Here is a 22,210-nt window from a genome sequence, read left to right on the forward strand (position 1 = left end):
GGATTCCTCTGCTGTTTTATCTTAGTCCCGCCTCCGCGGCATAGTTTCAGTGACGTCACCCAAAAGTAAACTTTCCTCTCTGCAGCTGAGCTGAACGCAATCTGGGGGGTCAACAGCCCTTTACGCACGCTGCGTGGAAGTCTCCGGTGGGTGATGTCGGTTGTTGTCGGGAGTTAAAGTGTCCGGACCGCTCAGACCGTAAAGCTGAACGCGTTCACGGAGAGCAGCGGGGAAGACGCAGAGCTGGTCATGGCAAAGAATTCAGCTCCAGGCTGGCTTGGACTTCTTCTCTGCTTTGCCCTTTCCCTCCTACTGGGGAGTCCAGTAACCGGTAAGTTGTGTTTGTTGGGTTTCATTAACTGGATGTGTGCTTCCAAATCCTGGGTATGACTGGAGTCAGAGAATAAAACGTTTAAAACACGTCAGAAGACTCATCTGGTAAAGAGAAATAAATCTTTCTGTGAGCGTGTATTGATAGAACAACAATATTTATGTTTTGTTGTTGTTGTTGTTGCTGTATTTATGCCTCGTCTAATGGTGTTTTTGTTTTCAATAAAAACTGAAACGATCAGCTGATTGATCATTCACAGAAATGAACCATTACGCACTGGGTCCAAAAATAAAAGTGTAGCAAATCAATTTTAAACCACTTTAATCAAAATGAAAAAAAAACAATTGATTACTTAGAACTGTAATTATTACGATCAGTTATTTATTTGTGATAATTCATAGACTGTGATTGTTGACGCTGGATGTCTGATTTGCATACCTGTCAACCGCCAAGGCTCCATGGCCTTACAAACCGATGAATTTTTCCTTACAAAATACAAAATAACCTTACACCATATATTTTTTTTCAAATGCATTTATGTACATAGTTGGACATTATTAATTATAATACAGTTTAACATTTGATATTTTAACTAAACTAAAATATCCATTAATAATGCTTGTAATCCTCTCCCGTCTCTCCTCGGGAGGGGGTGAGAGAGACGGGAGAGGATATCTGTTCTGATAGCGGCGCGGTTACCGATTAATAAAAGCTTGTTCTGAGAATATCTCGTCCTGATTTCAGCGTCTGACGGACGCTACAGACCCATCATTTTCAAATTTGCGTTTTCCCGTACAGATTTTCTTCTACGCCGTACACGTCTTTAAATGCATAAAACCCGTACTTTGTACGGCAAAAGCGTACTGGTTGACAGGTATGGATTTGTATTTCTAAGTTTTGATATTTGACACTCTTCCACACGCTTTTCTATTTAGTCCATATATCTCTGTTAGTCAGTGTAACATGGATCTAACATCTCCCTCTGTGAACAGCTCAGAGGCGGGTCCATCGCCCCACCAAGACTTCTGAGCCTCTTGTGAAACTAGAACGTGTTCCGAGGGTTCACCTTAGCCCGGATCAGCTCCGGCAGCTGCACTTCAAGCCCACCATAGGCCTCATCCAGCTGTCAGAGGGCCACGAGGCTGATTTCAACTGCTCCATTGATATCCCTGATGCCAGGCTGGAAGCCATCATCATCTGGATGAAAAATGGCCTGGATCTGGTGGGAAACTCCCAGCTGGTGATCAAAGATCTTCAGAGCGTCACAGATGGAGTCACGACCCTCTTTTCTGCTGTCAGGTAATACATGGAGCTGGAGAAGTAGGCAGGTTTGTTAAATGACTGAAGTGTGTCTTCTCTTCGTGTGTGTGTTTTACAGCATTGATCATGTGCAGCAAGTGGATGCTGGGGCTTATCGCTGCAGACTCAATATCAGCACCAGAATGGTGGAATCTCAGCCAATCATCATCAAGGTAGAAGGTGAGTTTCAGCAGGAGGTCGGCATTCGGCGCTTCTTAGGCTTTCCACATTCCTGATACGTCTTCGATTGGTTTGCAGGTCTTCCAACATTTATCCAGCAGCCAGAGGACATGAACGTAACAAGAAACACAGCTTTCAATCTGACTTGTAACGCAGTAGGACCGCCAGACCCCGTTCAAATCCGTTGGCTCCGCGATGGACTACCAGAAAGTGACATTCAGAATTCTCCTAGCAACTTTTTTGTGTCAGGTGAGACGCTCGCCACTTCACACACTGACAAGAACTGACTGTTATAATTGCAATAAGCTCATAAAGTGTACATATGCAATAGTTTATTTAACATTTTATTTGCCTTGCTTTGGTTAAAAATAGTTAATTTCTCAGGATATTTTTTTGTTTGTGTATAAAATGTTTGTATGGAGAGCAATTTTAAAAGCATTTTGCATATTTTCATCAAACTGTCCATACACATGAAGTGAATGCTTAAATTATATAATTTTTTTACTATTTAGAAATGTACATTTTTTATGATCTGTGTGTCCACGGCAACGACACATGCCAACTCATAACAAAACAGAGGGCTTTTTTTTTGTTGAAACACAAAACTGTCTATTTTTGTTGTTGTTGACAAAGTCTCCATTTATTACAATAATTACAGGGATGATGCCAAACGGCTCTTTTTAGATGTCATGAGCACAAATAGCTCTTTTCGAGTAATCTCGAGTTAGGGAGTTGTTTTTGTTTTTTACTGAAAGTTAAAAAAAAAAAAAAAGTAATAAGATTGGTTATTTAATTGGATTGGATATGTCTCGAGTAAAAACTTGTGAAAGTTGTTTGCTAGGAGGTACTCACAAGACGCAGCTCAATAAACATATTTAATTAGTTTCAAATAAACAAACTGCATCCTGTGACTGAATGTGGAACTACTCAACAGAGATAAATGAGCATGCGGCTTTACCTCAGCAGCTAAATGTGGTTTTGGGCCTCATCACTTCGGTGGCGGTTTCTCTTCTGCCTTGTCTCTGCTGACTCAGCTTCTGTACTCCGGCTAACAGCGGTCATCCATGCATGCCCACCGTAGACTGTGCACAATGTGACGTCTGGAGAATTACCTAACTTTAGGAGTGAAACTCCCTCTTAAGCAGGAGTTTGACCTTTTGGGAATATCCCTTGCTTACCCTGGAGTTTGAAGTCGTTTAATTATTTTACCTGTGTGGCAAATGAGTCTGTATGAGCTGCTTAGTTTAGTTTAGCATGCAAACAAATGGGAGAAACAGCTCTGCACAACGGTAAGAACATTGGGACCAGCTGTCCAACCCAGGACATTATTGTTCACAGCCAAGATGTAGGTTAGCATGCATCCACCTGTAAAACAGAGTTAGGGTTTTATTTAGCGACCTTTAACCGTGTCGCTGGTTGTATTTTGCCACCTTTGAACGCAGCTAGTTGTTTCAGTGTTCACATGAAGCTAAACTGTCGTGCAGCAGTATATTTGTATTTTGAAACTGTTGCTTTACAATATATAACTACTAGTAATTATTATTTGCTATCATTAGTTTCACAGTTTTTTCCATAAAATATTCTAGAAAATATCCATCCCAGTTTCACAAAGCCCAAACTGATTAATTATTAGTTTGTTGTGATTGACAATCCAAAACTCAAAGATATATTTATTTTATTAACAGAGAAAAATACGAAAAGCAACAATATATTCAGTATCTGAAAATATTTTTTTTCTTTTTACAGTAATCAAATAATCATTTAGCTTTACATGCTTGCTTTCCCCCCCAGAAAATGGCTCTGCTTGCCCTCTGGTCCAAAAGCAAACATTTATTAGAGGCATTATCTCCGCTCTGTGAGCTGCAACCCTTCATCTCCAGCCTGCTGCAGGCTAAGCAGTAGCCGGCAAGGTTTGACAGCACCAGGGCAGTGAGGGGGGTGCTGTACAGGGAGTCTGTTTGGGGGTTGGCTCCGTGGACAAAGACCTCATTGACAGGACGGCCCACTACCGAGAAAGGAGGGGCTGGACACAGAGGCTGGCAGGAGACCAGAGCTCTGTGCAGGACCAAATATTGTCACAACAGAACGGCCTAAACCCACTTGGGCAATGCCCAGCTTGTGCACCCTGCAGGGCTCCAGACCGTTTTTGCAAGGAAGTCCTTAGCATTTACCTTTCATTCAAATGGCCTAAAGTTGATGAAGATGAAATGTGTCCACATCATTACCTAATGTGTCTCAGGACTGCAGCATGAGATCCATTTTATTGTGGGAATGAGGACACAGGTTTGACTCGCACAAAAAAACCGAATATGGTATGCACAAATAGAGTGAAAAGTCAAAGTTCATTTGTAAACCCGCAGAGCGCTTCGGCTATATTTGCACCCTGAATTTAAAAATAATCGAAAGTAACACAGATGTCTGAGGCAGCTGAAAGGCTTTCCTCTGTAATTTCATGTTTCTATTGCAGTGGCTAACCCGTCTCTTTCTTTTCTTCTGTAGGTTGTTTTGTTTTGATTCACTCTCCAAGTGCATCGAAAGCAGAAATGCAAATGATTGAACTTTAACCATTTCCTTTTTTTAAAAATACGTGACTTAAAAATAATGTTTTTAATGAGCCAAGAGATCGAGACACATGCTCTTAAATCTCTGTGTTTGACCGTTACGGTTTTTGTTACATCCAAAACCACCCAGACAGCAGAGCACGTCTCTGTTGTCACTAATTAGCACAGCGGTTTGGAAACATGCTGTTTTGCTAGAATACTTTTAAATCCGTGTAAACACACGGTTCTGTTTTGCTCTGTCTCTCTCCTTTTCAGCTCTTTCAGAAGCAGTCTAATAAATGCACTTTAGGTTGTTTTTATGAACAATATGGTACTTTTCCCAAACCTTAATTATTAGAATCTACAAAAACTTTTTTCAACGTGACTGGAACTGAACTGGAACTGAACTTCATGAGAAACATCATGTTTGTTTATGCCCACTACGCTCCACGCATGCTTGATGTGCAGTACGAAATGAAGCATGCTTGTAGTTGCAATTTGCAAATATTCCTCATTTCTGTTGCTCATCATTAAACCACAAGAGTCACGTAATTCGAAAAAGTTAAATCAATTTCATGTAAATAGAATGATCTCATTGTACTTACTATAACTTTGTAAGGATCCATCATTGTGCAAACAAACAAATACACTCACTCTTATCTCGGTCCTCCAGATCAGAGGAAGGCAAACTTATTAGTTGTAAACTCTGCAGAGTGAAAGCAAGATATCACACACTGGCTGCTCTGTGTTCAGACTTCCAAAGGTTTCCAAGACAGAGGCAGTGAAACACAGAGCACAAAAGGGACATTATTTATCCGCTGTCCCAGTCCTGTTTCAACAGGACAGATCTGTGGCTGTTGAACGATGGACACTGTGTCAAGGACAAGAGACGCAGCAATAGGCTTGTTGCTGCTGCTTATCACAGATAGAGGTTGATGCGGAGCTCTGAGGTATAATAAAGGCGTGACTCTCCCCCCCATATGTTTCCTTTGTGTGAACACTTCAGCATTGCTTCTACTTTTAAGCATTTTCTTGCCCTCAGTCATATTTGATAGGATCATTACTTTTCACAAATGTAGGAATATGTTATTCCTAGTGTTGAACCAAGAGCCCTGATTGGTCTGAATAATATTATAAGCCGTCTTGGCCTTTGAGGATTGGCTGTTTGAATCCGTACAGCAATGGGTGTGCTATAAGAGTTCTCTCTACTGCAGGTGTGGACAAGTACACGCAGTTCAGCTGTGAAGCGCACAACATAAAGGGTCTCACCACATCCAGAGAAGCAGACGTCAACATTAAAGGTAAAGGCGGCACTAACAGGTTGTCATGCTCTCTAAGCTGACCACATGCTTCACTATTAGCGTGCTGACCAGGCTATTGTGTTATTTTTGCAGTGCTTCCTGGCCCCGTGTCTAATGTCACAGTGCTGGAGAGGCAGTCCAATAAGTTGATGTTGAGCTGGAGCCCTGGACATGACGGCTTCTCCCCCCTGACTAAATGCCACATCAGAGTAAGCCCCACGTCTGCGCAAGCCACCCTTTTACTTAACATCAGATTTGATCCTCACATGTTCTCACTTTTTCTCCAAGGTGAGAAAGGTGAGTCGGAGGAAAGGGGAGATGACGACCACCCGGCTCATCAACGTCACAGTTCCACCGTTCCGGTACGAAGTCCCCGGTCTGCAGGCGATGGCGTGGTACAACATGAGTGTTTCCTGCAGCAACGAGGTGGGGGCCTCTCCTGTCGCCAAGTGGCTCCAGAGCAACACCACAGAAGGAGGTGTGTGAGTGCTTAATGAACTGTGGAGCAGCTTTCAAGAGGAGTAGTGCTTGCAGTTCAATAGATTATACGGCTGCAGATTTATTGTGGTGAATAGAAATAACGTCAAATCAAGTCCATCTCCCCACGTGCACGCTTGTGGACGTTTTAATTACCAAGAGGCTCTATTTGCCTTGAAAATAGTAGGTCTGCAAAATGCATCTGCATCATAGCTTTGCTTTCAGGAATGTTACTGCTCTGTAATTAGCCGACGACTTTTCCAACCAAATATGTGCTTGTTATGAAAGTATTTGTAGCGGAGGAGTGAAATAAATGGAATTTACCGAAGTTGCAACTACCTGCTCGACGTTCACTAAATCCCCCTCGAACAAATTTCACATCCTAAATATCTGGGGTCCCCCCCCCCTGAAGATTTGCACAGGAAATGGGAGTGGTCTCCCTGAGAAAACACAAAGTGCTTTCTGGGTGGGGCTGCTTTCAATTTCCTTCCTAAAGCCACTACAGGGGATATTTTAGATGAAAGATTTCCAGTGTTCCAGGAAACGACCACATACCAAAGTGTATGGATGGATGGGCAGTTTTCTCTTCCCCCATTTTTATTTCATAGGTTGGGATTCATTTATATTTAGTTGGAACTCCAGTGATGGTTTAATCCCTCTGCTCTGCATTTCTGATCACGTTCTCAGTGCCTTCAGTTTATCCCCGAAATGTGACTGTGCAACTGAATGAGTCCCGGCTGGTGATCCGATGGAAGCCTCCTCCAGAAGATAAGATCAACGGCATCCTGCGTGGTTATGATGTCATTGTCAGACATGGCGGGCATATGTTCAAGGTGAGCCTGTCGAGTCGAGTGATTGTCCTTCTGAATCATTGCTTCCGCCGAGGATCACATGCCATCAGTTTGGTTAGTTTAGTTTAGTTTATTAATTAACTTCTAAACAGATGCTTGTCTGTTAGCTGGATTATACAAATGTGAATGGACAGAAATACATTTGAGAGGTGATTACATTTGGCTATGCAAATTTTTTTAAAGGGTTTGGTGAACGTCTCTGAGTGCTCTGTTAGTTGTTTTCTTTGTACCGGTAATAACTACATTTTTGTAAATAAGTAAAGAGTGATTCTACATATAAACTGATTTAATGAATGAATGGTTGGAAACAAATGAATGAATGAATGAATAAATGGTTGGAAATGCAAACCGCTTATAACAATGAGTAATGCATGTTAAATAGGAAAAGAATCAGTCTTTCATATTGGGAATATGTGACCCTCCTCTTTCCTGAACCAGAGGTCAGCTTCGCCATCGTCTGTCTGTGAGCAGTTCTTTCATCCCTCTTTAGAATCGACAAAACAGTGAAAGTAATGATAACAGGTGCTTTTTTTTAAAAGTTACACTCTAAAAAAATAAAAGCTCAGTTTCCTTTCATGTCAACATCAAATGTCATCGCTCCAGAGTACTGCGCTGCATCACCGCGCTTCAGCTCTTGTGTTAGCGCTCTCTAGTGCAAGCGCTTTATTTCCTGTTGTACTTAGAGGAAGCTGATGCTGTGAAAACTGGCGATCGGTGCTTTTCTTTGTTAGGCATGCAGCTTTGAGTCACCACAGAGTGACTGGAAAACGAATACGACAGGATGTATAGCTCAGGCGAAAATATTCTTTGTGCTTTCCAGTCTGTTTGTGATGTCATGATGGACAAAAAACTTTGTCATGGTAGGAGTTACTGGAAATGTTCGCAAAGGCAACTTGCTTAATCCTGGCACTCACCTGTCCCTTTAACGCCCCCTTATTATGAAATAATACAAAATAAAGCAAACATCTTGAACTTAGAGGAATATTTTTTTGATATTATTTGCGACAGTTTGTGAATTGTGTGCTTTCTGCCACTGGAACTGACGCTGAGGTCTAAATATTTGTTGCCTCATGTTTGGTTCCACCGCCGTGATACACCAGTCATCATCCATTCAGCACATTGATAAACAGAGGAACCCCAGACGCCACGGTGTGCTGTTGTGAAATGCGAGGCCATGTCAGTCACATGTTCCCTCCCATTGCAGCACACGGGCTCATCCCCAAAGTTGGTCTTCCCTTTTTAGAGTTTCATTATCCCATTTCTCTGGGATTTTCTGAAAAGATTTCACAGCTTTGAGGGACTTTTTGTGTGGAAACCAGAAGCAGTGAGAGAAAGAAGGCAGCAAATGTATCTGTTGTGTTGAATCCGAGATGTTTCACGAAGGAACAGGATGTTCCTCAGCATGTCGTTCCACCAACGCGTCTTCAAAATGTTTTGTCTTTCGCTGATCTTAAGATCTGCTTCTCTTTTCCCTTTAAGGACTTGTCATCCATCTGTTCCTTTGACCTGCTCTATGTTCCTCTAAATGGATCCATTAGTCTCAACAAAGACAATGATTAACCTTGTTTCTTTTTGTTAAGAGCAGTGTAATTCTGACGCTTTATTGAATGAAATAAAAGTTCTCTGTTTGTGTGTGCTGTTTCAGATCCACAGAAATACCACCATAGCCTTTGTAGAACTGCAAGAATTCAACTTAACCTACAGCGTGGAGGTGGCTGCGTGCACGCAGGCCGGGAGCGGCATGGTCAGCCCACAAGTCTGGCTCTTTGTGCCAGAGAACAGTAAGATGCTCTATTGATTTATCGCCTCCAGCTGGACACATCGTAATCTGGCCAAACATAGTTCAGCTGATGCAGAGCGGAGTAATATAAATGCATTATGATGATACGGATGGTCCTTATCAAAACTGACAGGGCTCCAGGGATCGTAATATCCATCTATCAGTCTATTTAGCATAATAGTTCCTCAACTTCCTTTACTATTGGCTACTAACTGTCTCATCACATTACGTTATGTTTCTTTAAAAAAAAAAACCTGCCCACATTAAAGGGGCAGGATTATTATGGAGAGTTTGGGATTCTACTGGATTCTGTTCATAATACGGAAAATACACTGATTAACTTAACAAAACCACAAAATACAAAAGGTTGACTTGTGTAAATGATTATGACGTATAAATCAATTCCAACATGTTATCGATTCATGCTGACATTTTTTTTTTATCTGTCGCCATAATCTTAAAATGAGGAACAAAAATGTGAACAAGAAATGCAATTGTATCATGAAATATCCCAGAGGTTATGGTGACACCACAAATCCTGAATAACCGATAGGACGCTATCGGCTTATGCTCATGTCAGCCGCTTCTTCTTCTCGTCACAGAATCAGTCATGTCTCCTTCCTCCCGTCCCGACACCGAGGTCCCGGACTCGGTCTACGTCGTGCTAGCTGTGGTGTGCGGCTTCTGTCTTCTGATGCTTATCCTTTCGGGGGCTATTTGTGTTCGCAGCAGGACCGCTGACTCTTTCTTTGGGTATGCTCGAATGCAGAATGATTACCGACCATGCTTTAAATGTGATCGGCTTATCGTTGAAATTACTGCACGACTCGTTTACTTGGTTCTGTCACTTATAAACAAAATGTGTTGCGGCTGTAGCTCATTTTATAACTGTGTAATAGATTGTCATTGATACACGGTAGGGTGAATTGAACCACTGAAGACTTAGCTCTGCTTCCTCTGAATCATCTGCAGCCTGTAATAAGCCTGCGGCTGCAGCGATGGACAGCAAGCAGCTGGAATTGAGCATTATTTAGCCTTTACTTCTATGCCTGTGTACGTGCTATTACCAACCTGTGATAGGTTTTACTCACTATTCAGCCTGCCCTGCTATTTTGTGTTTTTTCCTGTCTGCCCCTGCAGCCGGGTGTTCAGAGGGGGAGAGAAGCCGCCTCCTATTGTGCAGTACAAACCCCAGAGATCCTACAACCGATCGGCCGCAGCGATCACTCGTATGTCCTTGTCTGCTGACACAGCGGAAAATCCACCGACACGCTGCCGTTTATGCAGTGGGATATTTCATAACTCGTGTTCTGTCTGCAGTTGGGAATCTTGGTGTCAGTGAAGAGCTTCAGGCCAAACTTCAGGATGTGATGATCATAAGGAACATGCTTTCCGTGGGAAAGGTTCTTGGAGAGGGTGAGTGAACCATTTCCTTTATGGAAAAGATGATTTATTCTATCTACAACCATTCAAGAGATGCTGCACGGAATGCCCAGAATTCCATTTGTGATTCTATTTGAATCAGGTGAATTTGGCTCTGTGGTGGAGGGGCAATTACGACAACCGGATGGAACGTCCGAAAAAGTTGCTGTGAAGACAATGAAACGTGAGCTTTCTACCACTGAGGCCATGCATCATGTCGGAACTACAAAGCAGGCAGAAAACGGCTTTCCTCTCTTTCTTCAGTGGATAGCTTCTCTCAGAGGGAGATTGACGAGTTCCTGAACGAGGCGGCCTGCATGAAGGATTTCGACCATCCTAATGTGATCAGTCTGCTTGGTAGGGCCGATGCAGTACTTCCGTGGAGATCCTGCAGCTCTGCTCCATGGTTCAGTTTCATTTTGCGGCGTGCATCACCTCTGACACGTTTTCTCCAGGTGTGTGCTTGGAAGTCGACTCGGGACGGTTTCCTAAGCCCATGGTCATACTGCCTTTCATGAAATACGGAGATCTGCATAGCTTCCTGCTTCGATCACGACATGGAGAGAATTCTGTGGTAAGCTCCCGGCCAATCACTGCAATGCATTCTACACAAAACGATAAGAGAGCATGCGATATTTACATGGGATCCCGTGTTTATCTCTACTCAGTTCTTGCCCACCCAGACACTCCTGAAATTCATGGTTGACATTGCTTTGGGCATGGAGTATCTCAGCGGTCGAAACTTCCTTCACCGTGACCTGGCTGCTCGGAACTGCATGTAAGCCCCCAAGCGTTGAACATGATGTAGACACATTTCGAATAAAGGAGGTTTGTTTAATTATTATACCCCGAGTTTCATTGTTTGTTCCGCAGGTTGCGTGACGACATGACAGTGTGTGTAGCAGACTTTGGGTTATCAAAGAAGATCTACAGCGGAGATTATTACCGGCAGGGAAGGATAGCTAAGATGCCTGTAAAATGGATTGCAGTGGAGAGTCTGGCAGACAGAGTCTTCACTGTAAAGAGTGATGTGGTAAGGGCCTCCATTCCATCGTCACATAGCACTCCTACATTGTATTTTTACTGTGTGGTCATTTTCAGAAAATATTTTGATTTTATTAAATTTTAATTCCTGGCTAATTTTTCCAACTTTTCTTTTGATAAAAAAAAAAAAACAGCATTTACATTGTTGATTAAAAACTTTTGTAGCTGAATGTAAAAGGTGGTCTGTAGTGATTGCTCGCGTGGCCCGGCTAATGAAAGGCTGAATCCTTCCCGCAGCAGCTTGGGTTTAGAGCTGACCTGCAGCCCTTTCATCCCATTTTACAATTTCCTGTGTGTTTGTCATCTGTTTTGTAAAACAAAAAGAGAAGAAATCCCTGAACAATACTTCTGACTCTGAAATCTGAAAGAGGATGAATGCTTTCACGCTTCAGTTTTACTCTACTTCAAATTCAAAAGTTGATGATGTTGTTGAAATCATTTTTAATCATGTTTCAAATTGGCATATCATGAAGGTGATCATACTGTATAGCAGGGAAGTTATTCAGCAGATTGTGGTTCGCACTGACATCTGATGTCGATGTTTTGTGTCATGCAAGTGGGCATTTGGCATTACCATGTGGGAGATTGCTACGCGAGGCATGACTCCATACCCCGGGATCCAGAACCACGAAATCTATGACCACCTCCTTGAAGGGCACAGACTGAAGCAGCCAGCGGACTGTCTGGATGAACTGTGAGTATTGTAGTTGATTGTGCAAACCTTGCAGGAGTGAGTGAAACATGGGAATCTAATATCTAATATATCGCTACATTTAAAAAGACGTCTAGCATTTCACATTAAAATTTAAAACTTGTGGTTGCGAAACCGCTGTAACATGTTGATGGGAGCATTTTTATTACAAATTAACATACATAAGTTTACATCTAGATGTTGTTTTCATTGTGTACTGATATACAGCATGCACTTTGCTGTCCCTCCATTTTGCTCACATATAGTAGAGAACAACGAAACTCCCAACCCCTTTTACACAATCTTTTCTTTTATTGTCTAGGTATGAGATCATGTACAGCTGCTGGAGGGCTGATCCATTGGACCGACACGCCTTTCCCCAACTGCGAGACATGTTGGAAAAGCTCACAGAAAAGCTTCCAGACTCTTACAATAGAGATGATATCATCTATATTAACACCAGCTTTCCAGAGGAGGATCCTGAGGGAGAAACATTTTCTACAGCGGAGTCTGTGCTGAATCCGTCACCTTCATGCAGCGTCCAGACAGCAGGAAATTCAGTAGTGACTGCAGACATTCACGGGAACCTGGAGGACGAGGACGAGGACGATGATCGATATGTGGTGGTGATCACTTCTGCTCCCTCCCTGCATTCGCCTGCAGTGGACACTCCTCTTTTGTCAAGTGAAGCTTTAAGTCAAACAAATGGAGGCATGGTGTCATATGTGCCGTCAACGGATCACAGCTCCAGTGAAACTTCCCTCCTGCTGTAGAGATCGGTACCCCAGCAGGTCCAGACTGTTACAAAGCTGCCGCCATGGTTCATTAGCACTGAACACGATGCCTCGTTGCACCGGGGGTGCCTTGACAGGCCCTGATGCAGACTTTTTGTTGCATCTCAGTTCTCAGTGCTTTAATGCTCAGCATTAAACATGTTCGTCCACACGTTTTTAAGCTAAAGGTCCACTGATATGTGAAAATGGTCACTGTATTGAAATGTTGTGTTATGTAAACATTGAAATGAACAGAATCTTTATAAATTAATGTTATATGCTATAAAATGACATTGACAATTTTTTCTGGAGATGCGCTTATTTTGCTGATGTATATTTTATGTAAGCCAAATAGAAAATTAATGTGAAAAGAATTAGCTGCTATGTCATCAAAAAGACAAGATAATATGTAAGAGTAAGTCCATCCATCCATCCATCCATTTTCTCACAGGAGTTGCTGGAGTCTAGCCCATGGGCGAGAGGAGGGGTACACCCCGAATGCGTCGCCAGGGCCTCACGGGAATGTAAAGCGTAAGTATAAATGTAAAATCAAGCTTGTTTTAGGAGCCTCCCTAAAACAAGAGTTTCAGCTTTGATGCATACTCTTACGTGTATAAAAACTACAAGTATGTAGAAAGTAAAGCTTTGAAATTGAAGAATATCAGTCGATCTTAAAAAAGCCTCTTTAAATAAAATAAGTACGTTCTGCAGAAGACTGCGCCCTGGCTGGTATAATATTATAGATGATGGGTTTACAACAATTCTACTGTTATAACTTGAGTGGGATTTAATGTAAATAATGCATTATTAATTCTCTTTTGATGCACATTTGTGTTTGCTTATTTATTTATTTATTTAAATCATTAACTTTTAGAAAACAGTTGAGATAATGACAGGGCTGAAGACTGGAACATAACGACTCACATTTGACACATGATTGTGATCAAGGTGAATCAGCAGTTTAATCTTTAACATTGAATTATAAGTATATAAATTATGAGTTATATCTGCAGCTCATCCTGTCACTACAGTTAAATAATAGAATGTAGTGGTGTAGCGCAAAGTAACTAAACGCAACCATTGGCTAAGAAATGTGTCAAATGTAAATTAAATACGCAATATTTGGATATGTTCACTGACGGTGGGAGTTTCGGGAACTTCCGGTTATTTCCGTAGCAGCGAGCTCATCCTAAATCTATGATTTAATGTAGGCTCTTAGCTGAAGTTTAGCCAGTGTGATTAGAACCCATCGTAAACCTGAATATTTAACAGGCGTCTGGAACGTAAATAAAACGCAGCTGCTGCAGGTAACGTCGCGTTCCTCATCCAGATGATGCGTTCACGGCGCCTCCAACAGGGATGGATGAAACGACATGGCCGCAGCAGGCAGGATGAGGACGTGGAGCTGTCCGTCTGGAGGAGTTTTCTCTTCCCTGACAATCCTCGGTATCATAAATGTGGTTGTTGCAGCTCCGGAGACGGGACTTTGGAAACTATCGATCGTCAACGTGAGTGGCGTCACAGAAATGTTTAAGCAGCTTGATGGCAGGTGCGCCAGCTAGCTCGCGTTAGCTACATTAGCTTACTCGCTGTCACCAGTGAGTGAGGTGCCAGAACCTGCCCTAATGGCGTTAATTAAGTACTGCTGACTGCTACATGCTGTAATATATATATATAATATATATATCGGTGGAAGTGTACCTCCCGAAAAAGCATTATGTTTTGCTAGTTTGCAGTGAGCTTGTAGAAAGTGACTGATGTGCTAATTAGCTGGCTTCAGATTTCTCACGACTCTTTGCTAATGACCTGAAATTACGATATTTGTTTCGCTGTTTCTGACCTCACGACCATCTCGACCAAGACTTGGAGTCCACAACTCGGCGTGGCCTGTTTTTCCTGTATTCACGTTATGAAATATGCGTGTAAAACCTCCAGATCCACATTGCTATGGTGTTAAACGCATGAAAACAACACTGTGTTCCAGTAAAGGTTGATTAGTAGAAGCTTCCCAGACTTGAGCCAAGGCGATCTGGAAAGTCTTGATCAATAATTGAAGTACTGATACGTTTCAGATTTCCTCTGTTGTTGTCGTCTCTGTATCTGGTTGCAGTGTTGTGTTTACTCAGAGGTCATATGTACAATATTTATACACGTTTGCATCGAGGGACAGAATGGAAGTTTTTGTTTGTTTGTTTCCCTTTTACAAAAGAGAATGAGTTCAATCAGATCGAGTGTCTGGGTGCATATCCTGCGTCGATGCATAATCACTGCAACAAATGGATGAATTAATGATTGATGAGAATGCTGAAGAAACGCTCCTAACCTTTATTTGACCTTCTGCAGACGTCAAGACCGCTGCTGCTGAGGAAGTCGATGTACAAAGGCACCGACATTGATTTGAAAGGTATTTGTATTTTAATGCGCCCTTGAGCCATCACAAAGTTGTCTTTTTGTTCATTGTACTCACAGTGACCTGTCTTCTTTTAAGTTGTGTCTTTTGCCTGTCCTGGGGAGGTAATTTTCACGATCCACTGGTATCTGAAATACCACCTCTGCCACAATGAGTTCGACAATATTGAAGTAAGTAGCGTATCGTCGCGTAGATGGTGAGTAAGTCACTCTGTGCAGTTTTTATTTGTGAATGTTCACTTTTGAATTCTTGTCTGTAGGAAATGTATGAGAAAACACCTTTGAGTCGTGGGGAGAGCTTGGATCCAAACCCCTCGGGAAGAGGAGAGTACATTGAACACATACACAGTCCCATTGTGTGCAACAACGGACTGCGCTCTTTTCCAGTACTCAAAGTAGGTGTTTTTTTCTTTGCTTTCCTCAACATAATGACGTCTCCAACATCATAGCTTTTATTTTTTCCCCACATCCAGTAACTCTCCATGTTTTGCAGAAAGCCAAGGCGAGCCCACGTCCAGTCGGTTTGCCCTCAGAGGGGAAAGTACCAGTAAGAAACATAAAAGAAAAGTGTTTTTAAAATGTTGAATGGAGACGTAGAGTTGTGAAACTATAGGGGGATAAAGCTATGAGTCATACAATAAATATTTGTGAGCAGCAGTATGGCTTTCTGCCGAGGAAGAGTACGCATACACAATGTTTGCATTGAGGCTAGTTGTTTGCCATGAGAGGTAGGTAGAGGAGAATTTAGAGAAGTGGAGGTCTGCTTTAGAAAAGAGAGGAATGAATGTGAGCAGGAGTAAAACAGAGTACAATGTGTGTAAATGAGAAGGTTACAGGGAATAATGCAAAGGACAGGGTGAAGTGGAGAAGGCTGATTTGCTGTGGGGACCCATGACGGGACAAGTTGAAGGTACGGTAGTAGTTTTGATCATGTGATCATAACTGACTTTTTGGATTCTTCAGGATGACAATATCAGATTGCTGACTGAAGAGTATGTTAATGAGAGAAGTGGCAGCGTTGGTTTTAACACTCGAGACGACGTCATAGCAACCACATGGAAGGATGGGCCTTACCTCCTGGTCATTAAGGTAGCGTCCAACAGGCAGGATGCCAACTGGAATCTAACAGGTGAGAGCTTCTAACAGAAACATGTTGCTAAAATGCCGATCTCTTAGATGCAAAAGTTGTTTGGCAACTGACTCTACAGCATCACATGTCTGAATTAGGGGGGGGGGGGACATACTTCATGTGTCTGTTATCTGGGTTTTCTTCCCCCCCCCCAGTGAATGTAGTGATGAAAGGGAGCCATGGCTACATCTCTGTCACCGAATGGCCTCTCATGATTGTAAGTAGGACCGTTTAAGGGATCACTTGTAAATTATATGCGTGTCTGCAAATATTTCCGGGCTATAATCTAGGCTTCTATTGCAGTTTTGGGAATTGTGCATGGCGTTAAATGACTTGTCAGACAATGCGAGTTCAAACTCAGCTCACCTCACTCACCAGGAGAATATGAGAGTTATCAGCAGAAGCCTAATACAGAAAGGCAGGGTTTCCTATAAAAACGTGTCGCATTTGTAAAAGCAGCCCATGCTTTTGTTCTGTAAGTTCTACATGGTGATGTGCATCGTGTACATCCTGTACGCCGTGCTGTGGTTTGTCTGGGCGGCGTGCTACTGGAAGGATCTGCTGAGGATCCAGTTCTGGATCGCGGGAGTCATTTTCCTCGGGATGGTGGAGAAGGCTGTCTTCTGTGCCGAGTACGAGAACACCAACGCTGTTGGCTCTGCTTGTGAGTGCCTGCTGATCTTTCACCGAGTATATTTTCCTGTTTTCATGCACGATGCTTAAAACCATTCTTGTTTGTGTCGCCTTTAGCTACAGGGCTGTTGGTTTTTGGGGAGCTGGTCTCCGCACTCAAGAGGACTTTGGCCCGATTGCTCGTCGTCATCGTCAGCCTGGGCTATGGCATTGTGAAGTACGTCAAACGAGTATCTGGACGCACAGATACATGTTTTTTTTTTTTTTTTTAAAGATTGCAAAAAATCTATAAAAAAAAATCAGCAAGTACATTTTCTTTGTGTGCTGTTTCAGGCCTCAACTGGGCACGGTGATGCACAGAGTGGTGGGGCTCGGCATCCTCTACTTTGCCTTTGCTAGCATTGAAGGTGTCCTGAGGATCACTGCGGTGAGTCGTCTCCTCTTACGTTGGCAAGATTAAAATAAATAAATACATTAAAAACTAGAAAAGCACTCAGAGAGCGCAGACCTCCGCCAAGCAGCTCATTCGCCTCTTAATTGGATTAACAACGTCCACATGGTGATCTGGATCATCATCAAAAGGTTCTAAATTGTTCTTGGTATCTTTATACACCAACCAGGACAAGTTAAAGTGAATCAGTGGATGTGTGTTTTTAACTGATTTTCTAAATCCTTAAATCGGGTTTTCAATGTTAAAATAAAATATTTTTTCCTGAGATTTCTTTTTCATCAAGATCCATCCGGCAGTTTTTCCATAATCCTGCTAACAGACAAACAAACGGCGTCTAAAACAACCTCCTTGGCGGAGTGAATTAGAGCAAAGCTAATAAACTGAGCAGGTTTGTTTTCACAGTGTGTGTTGAATGAAAACTGTTTTCATAATTTCTGTATTTTCATGATGTGTGTGTGTGGGGTCAAACATCCAGGGACAAGATAATGCCCCCGCTCTCATTATGGGAATAGTTCTGTGTCTGTGTGACGCCTGCTGCTTCTGGTTCATATCCTTCCAGTGAACTCCTCGGTTGGGCCAATAGAAAACATTTATATTTATAGGATTTACTTTTACATTTAGACCCTCAGAAGGAACCGCAAAAGGGGGGGTAGTTGTTAATTACCTGAGCTCAGGTCATGTTGAGTATTCGTGCCTTGTGGATGTGTGTTTTTCTTCCTTGCACTTTGGTTCCGTATCTTATTGGCTGTGTTTCTTTATTTTAATCTCCTTATCTATGATTTCCCGGCACCTTTCTCCTCCCCGTGCTCTGTGCTCCTCCTCTACCGTCCCTTCTAGGCCAAAGACTCAGACTTGGCCCTCCTAGCCAGCATCCCCTTGGCACTGCTTGATTCCTCTCTCTGCTGGTGGATATCCTTTCGTGCACCTAAAGCCTTTTCCTGCGTGGTTTTTTCCTCTGCTCCTCACCAACTTCACATTTTCCCAAATGAGACCAGAATAGTCATCATTATATTATTTCTCTCACATGTTAGTAGTAGGGAATATACTATATGATGCTACGTCTAAAAAACATTTTCTACTGAATATTAGATCAGCGTATTTTCTGTGGGTGTTTGCTTTAATGGCTCTTACCATCCTCTATTGATGTGATTGCTTTGCATGCTCGTCTATCACTCCTTCACATGTGGTCCATCCTAAAGTTTATAGAAATGGAGGTGAATGTTGGGCTAAATGTTCAACTAGTCATTTCTCTTTTATAACTACTACTATTGTTTCAAGGCACTGGAGGTCAATCTGTTGACCTGCATCTAGACATCTATGAAATTACCAAAAAAAGATCACAGGCCAAGTCAGAACAAATATTCGGGTTGCCTGGGGCAACTGGGGACCGGAAGATTAGCTACCATCTTGTTTCATCACATCTGGAATAAAACTTGAGCCGGATCGGTTGTACCGTGTTCATTTCCACACTGGTATTATTCACACTAGTTAAGTGACTTGATCACGATATTTGTCTAATTAATGCATGATCCAGATAGCAACACGTTTACCTTGACTGTCACTAACGTCTTTGTCAGCCTGGCACAAACCATCAAGACTCTGAAGCTGAGAAGAAATCCAGTCAAGTTGTCTCTTTACAGGCACTTTACAAACACGCTTATTTTTGCCGTCATCGGTAAGTGACTTGTTTTTTCTGCTTGCAGTCTGAAACGCACCGAGCTCTGTACACGTGAAACAAAAGTTTCTCGAACCTCTTTCCCTTGTGTCCCTCAGCTTCCATCATTTTCATGGGTTGGACAGCAAAGAAGTTCAGGCTAGCGGATTGCCAGTCTGTGAGTGGGGTTTGCGTCGCTCGTAGTCGGGGCAGATGCAGATTTGATTGTGGGTTGCCGTCTACATAATCTGCCTTGTTTTTATGTGAAAGGATTGGATGGAGCTGTGGGTGGAAGATGCCTTCTGGAGGTTATTGTTTTCCGCCATCCTGTTCGTCATATTGTTTTTATGGAGGCCGTCTGCAAATAACCAAAGGCAGGTAGTGCATAAATACACCAACACTGTTCCCGTTGGAGATATTAATGGCATCCTTTAATGTCCACAGGTATGCTTTCACACCGCTCATTGATGACTCTGATGATGAGGAGATTGAGGAGTTCATTGCATCAACAAACTTTGGTATAGGAACGTCATAAGGGCTGCGGCTGGGTGTGGGAGGACACATTTTCCCATGATGATCTATTTCTGTTTTTTCTTTTCCCCCCTCAATATTTTTTGCTCACAGGTGCTGGCATGAAGTTGAGAGCATCTAAAAGTGATGCAAATGGCACAATGAAACCGGCTGAGACAAACACAGTCAGTAAAACCGCTGCACCCTGGAATAATTCTTTATTACAATGTAATAGCTGTCCAGGTTTAGGAAACGCAGCTGCACAAGTGTCCTTTTTATATCAGCAGATGGCGGCATTGACTTTTTCTCATGCCTTTTCCAGGATGAAAACTTGAAGTGGGTGGAGGATAACATTCCTAGCGCTCTCACTGACGTGTAAGCATCCCATCAAATTCCTATTTATTAATCCAGTAAATTGTTGATCCTGCCCGGCATGTGAGCTCCTAACGGCCTCGCCTTGATTCCGTTTGTTACTGCAGAGCTCTGCCAGTCCTGCTCGACTCTGACGAGGTACGAATTCCTTCTCCCTGTAGTCTGCAAAGCAGGATTCACACGCAACATGTTATTTCTCTAGCCACAGGCAGCCTCGGGATGTGGAGATGAGTAATGTTTCCAAAAGCAGTCATAAAGAAAGCCTTGCTTGATAATGGCGGGGTTTGATTTTGGAGTTGGTGATCTGGGGACTGATATTTAGAAAGTTACAGTATGAGAATTAGAATTTATAAGCCTGATTTGATCTGCATTTCTTTTGTGATACTAATTATTTTTTTACATTTAGTGGTAAAGTTTCCACTGGTATTGTCGTGAACTGCTAAATTTGACAGCTGGCTCAGCGGTGTGTAGTTTAGTTGGGCATCACGCCCGCTACAACCTGGAAACGTAAAACGTTTCTTGAAAGAGTAAAATCTTTTAGCTCAAACAAGTGCATAGTTGACATTTGCATATTATTGCACAGGAAATCATGACAACCAAATATGAGATGTCGAAGCTGGAGTGAGGAAACCCACTTCCAGGCGCCGGCTGATGTGGCGGCAGGACGCAGCAGCTGTCCCCGGCTGTACAGAGGACTCCTCTGGGGGCTTTCCATTCGGGTGGTGGTGGTGGAGTACCGTTTAGTATTCCAGGCGATCTTCCTTTATGGTTGCCGCTTTGCAGGCGGGGAGGATTCCACCATCCACTGTGACCTCTTCTATTTTATTCATCTGCTCAAGAGCAAAGGAACTCTACCAGATGGACACGGACTTTACGGTGACCTCCCGGTTCTCTATTTCCCTGACATGATGAGATTTGAGCTATTCTTTCCAAAGACGATGTTCCGTTTTATAATGAATGCTTTATTTATTTCAGTTCTGGCCGTGCTGATTTTTTTCAGCTTATTAAGAGCGTTTGACGTGCTACATGAACAGGCTCTGATGCATATATGTATGAAATGATCTTTCATGCCTCAAAATTGGACCTACCCATGTTTTTAGTGTTGGTGAGAGACGGGACATGAACTTCGACAGTTTCTATTTCATTGGGATTTGCAACATTTTTTCATCTGCTGCTTGTGTTTGTTTGTTGAAATAAGGAGCAAATATAATATGTGAATTTCATTATTTATTTGTATTTCAGTTGTATGTATAATTTGTTTTTGTTTTAAAAGTGTGTTTACAACGTGTGCATCTGTTTTGCATTGTTTAGATCTCTGATCATTCTGTTTCAGGCAAACTGCAGATTGTTTCTGATTTCTTTCAAATATCCGTTTGTTTGTTTTTTGCTGATAAGATATTTGCATTTTGATCCTCAGACACTTTAATAATATTTATGTCTTAAGTTGGCTTTTTGAAATGTTCACCTATTTAATTTTAAGTGTAGCTAAAATAATGGCACTTGTATCACCTTCTTGCCCGCAATGTTTGGTTCATATTACAGCTGGACCTTCGTCTAATGAGACCATTCCATATCATGACACACCAGATAAGTTGTGTGTTTAGCACTTGGTTTGGCTTTTCACTGTTCCTTTGTTTTTTGGGGGGGAGGGGGGGCTGGAAACCACCAACACACTTGCTTATGATGGAATGCTGTCGCTCTATTGTATAAAATGCAGACCCCTGCAGTGGGCATTGATTATTTGTTGAGCTGGGTTTTGGCTGATTCCTGTTATTTTATAATTCCACATGTGGAGCGGTGGCTCGATGACTGATGAAGAACTATGTTGGAATGTTTCATACCAGCAGTTTCCCTTCTCAGGAAGTGTGCACATGAAGATTAAAAATAAGTACAGGGGAATGTTTGTGGTTTTAATGTGAAGGTATTCATAACAATTCTTCCTTATCGAATGGATTTATTTTGCTACTCAGTTAAAATTATGATGATGGACTTTAATTGCTTTATTTTGTCAAGCCATCATAAAGTGCTGATATCAGAATACATGCCCAAAGCAGAAAGGTTTCATGTAATGTCAAACAGTAGCCGGCTCCCATGCCAGACGCGGAGGCAAAAAGACCATAGATTAAAAGTTTTCCTTCACTCGAGTTTTTCAGAGTTGTTCACGTGTTTTCGGGGGATACCGTTACTTTGTGTCCTGGAATTTCAGGAATGTGTGATTCGGAGATTGTCCCCCTCCTTCTTGCTAAAAATGAGCCTTTGGCTGTTGGCATGTGATCAGGAGGGTGGAAAAAAGCCCAACTCTGCCGTTACAGACCAGATTATCACTAATCTAAAGTCTTCACATCTGATTTTGGTGATCTTTC

At 42.3% G+C, this 22,210-nt stretch overlaps 2 protein-coding genes across 2 annotated transcripts; both read left to right on the forward strand.

Moving 5' to 3' along the window:
• Window positions 1–249: 249 nt before the first annotated feature.
• On the forward strand, window positions 250–12,938 carry mertka (c-mer proto-oncogene tyrosine kinase a). The gene is made up of 19 exons (XM_068741173.1): window positions 250–331; window positions 1,324–1,630; window positions 1,710–1,810; window positions 1,889–2,059; window positions 5,565–5,651; window positions 5,745–5,860; window positions 5,940–6,129; window positions 6,816–6,961; window positions 8,625–8,760; window positions 9,362–9,512; window positions 9,900–9,988; window positions 10,080–10,175; window positions 10,285–10,365; window positions 10,446–10,538; window positions 10,637–10,755; window positions 10,850–10,959; window positions 11,055–11,214; window positions 11,783–11,919; window positions 12,239–12,938. Exons 1-19 carry the CDS (start codon window positions 250–252, stop codon window positions 12,687–12,689), a joined length of 2,823 nt encoding a protein of 940 aa, XP_068597274.1. The 3' UTR covers window positions 12,690–12,938.
• A 1,119-nt stretch (window positions 12,939–14,057) lies between these two features.
• tmem87b (transmembrane protein 87B) lies at window positions 14,058–20,571 on the forward strand. The gene is made up of 19 exons (XM_068741231.1): window positions 14,058–14,197; window positions 15,033–15,093; window positions 15,178–15,269; window positions 15,359–15,493; window positions 15,592–15,645; window positions 16,062–16,227; window positions 16,383–16,444; window positions 16,708–16,891; window positions 16,978–17,077; window positions 17,194–17,287; window positions 18,149–18,220; window positions 18,878–18,986; window positions 19,085–19,143; window positions 19,236–19,339; window positions 19,410–19,483; window positions 19,590–19,660; window positions 19,798–19,850; window positions 19,955–19,985; window positions 20,431–20,571. Exons 1-19 carry the CDS (start codon window positions 14,063–14,065, stop codon window positions 20,470–20,472), a joined length of 1,698 nt encoding a protein of 565 aa, XP_068597332.1. The 5' UTR covers window positions 14,058–14,062; the 3' UTR covers window positions 20,473–20,571.
• Window positions 20,572–22,210: the final 1,639 nt, after the last annotated feature.

This window comes from Brachionichthys hirsutus, chromosome 7 (assembly GCF_040956055.1).
Source record: "Brachionichthys hirsutus isolate HB-005 chromosome 7, CSIRO-AGI_Bhir_v1, whole genome shotgun sequence".
Classification (NCBI taxonomy): Eukaryota; Metazoa; Chordata; class Actinopteri; order Lophiiformes; family Brachionichthyidae; genus Brachionichthys; species Brachionichthys hirsutus.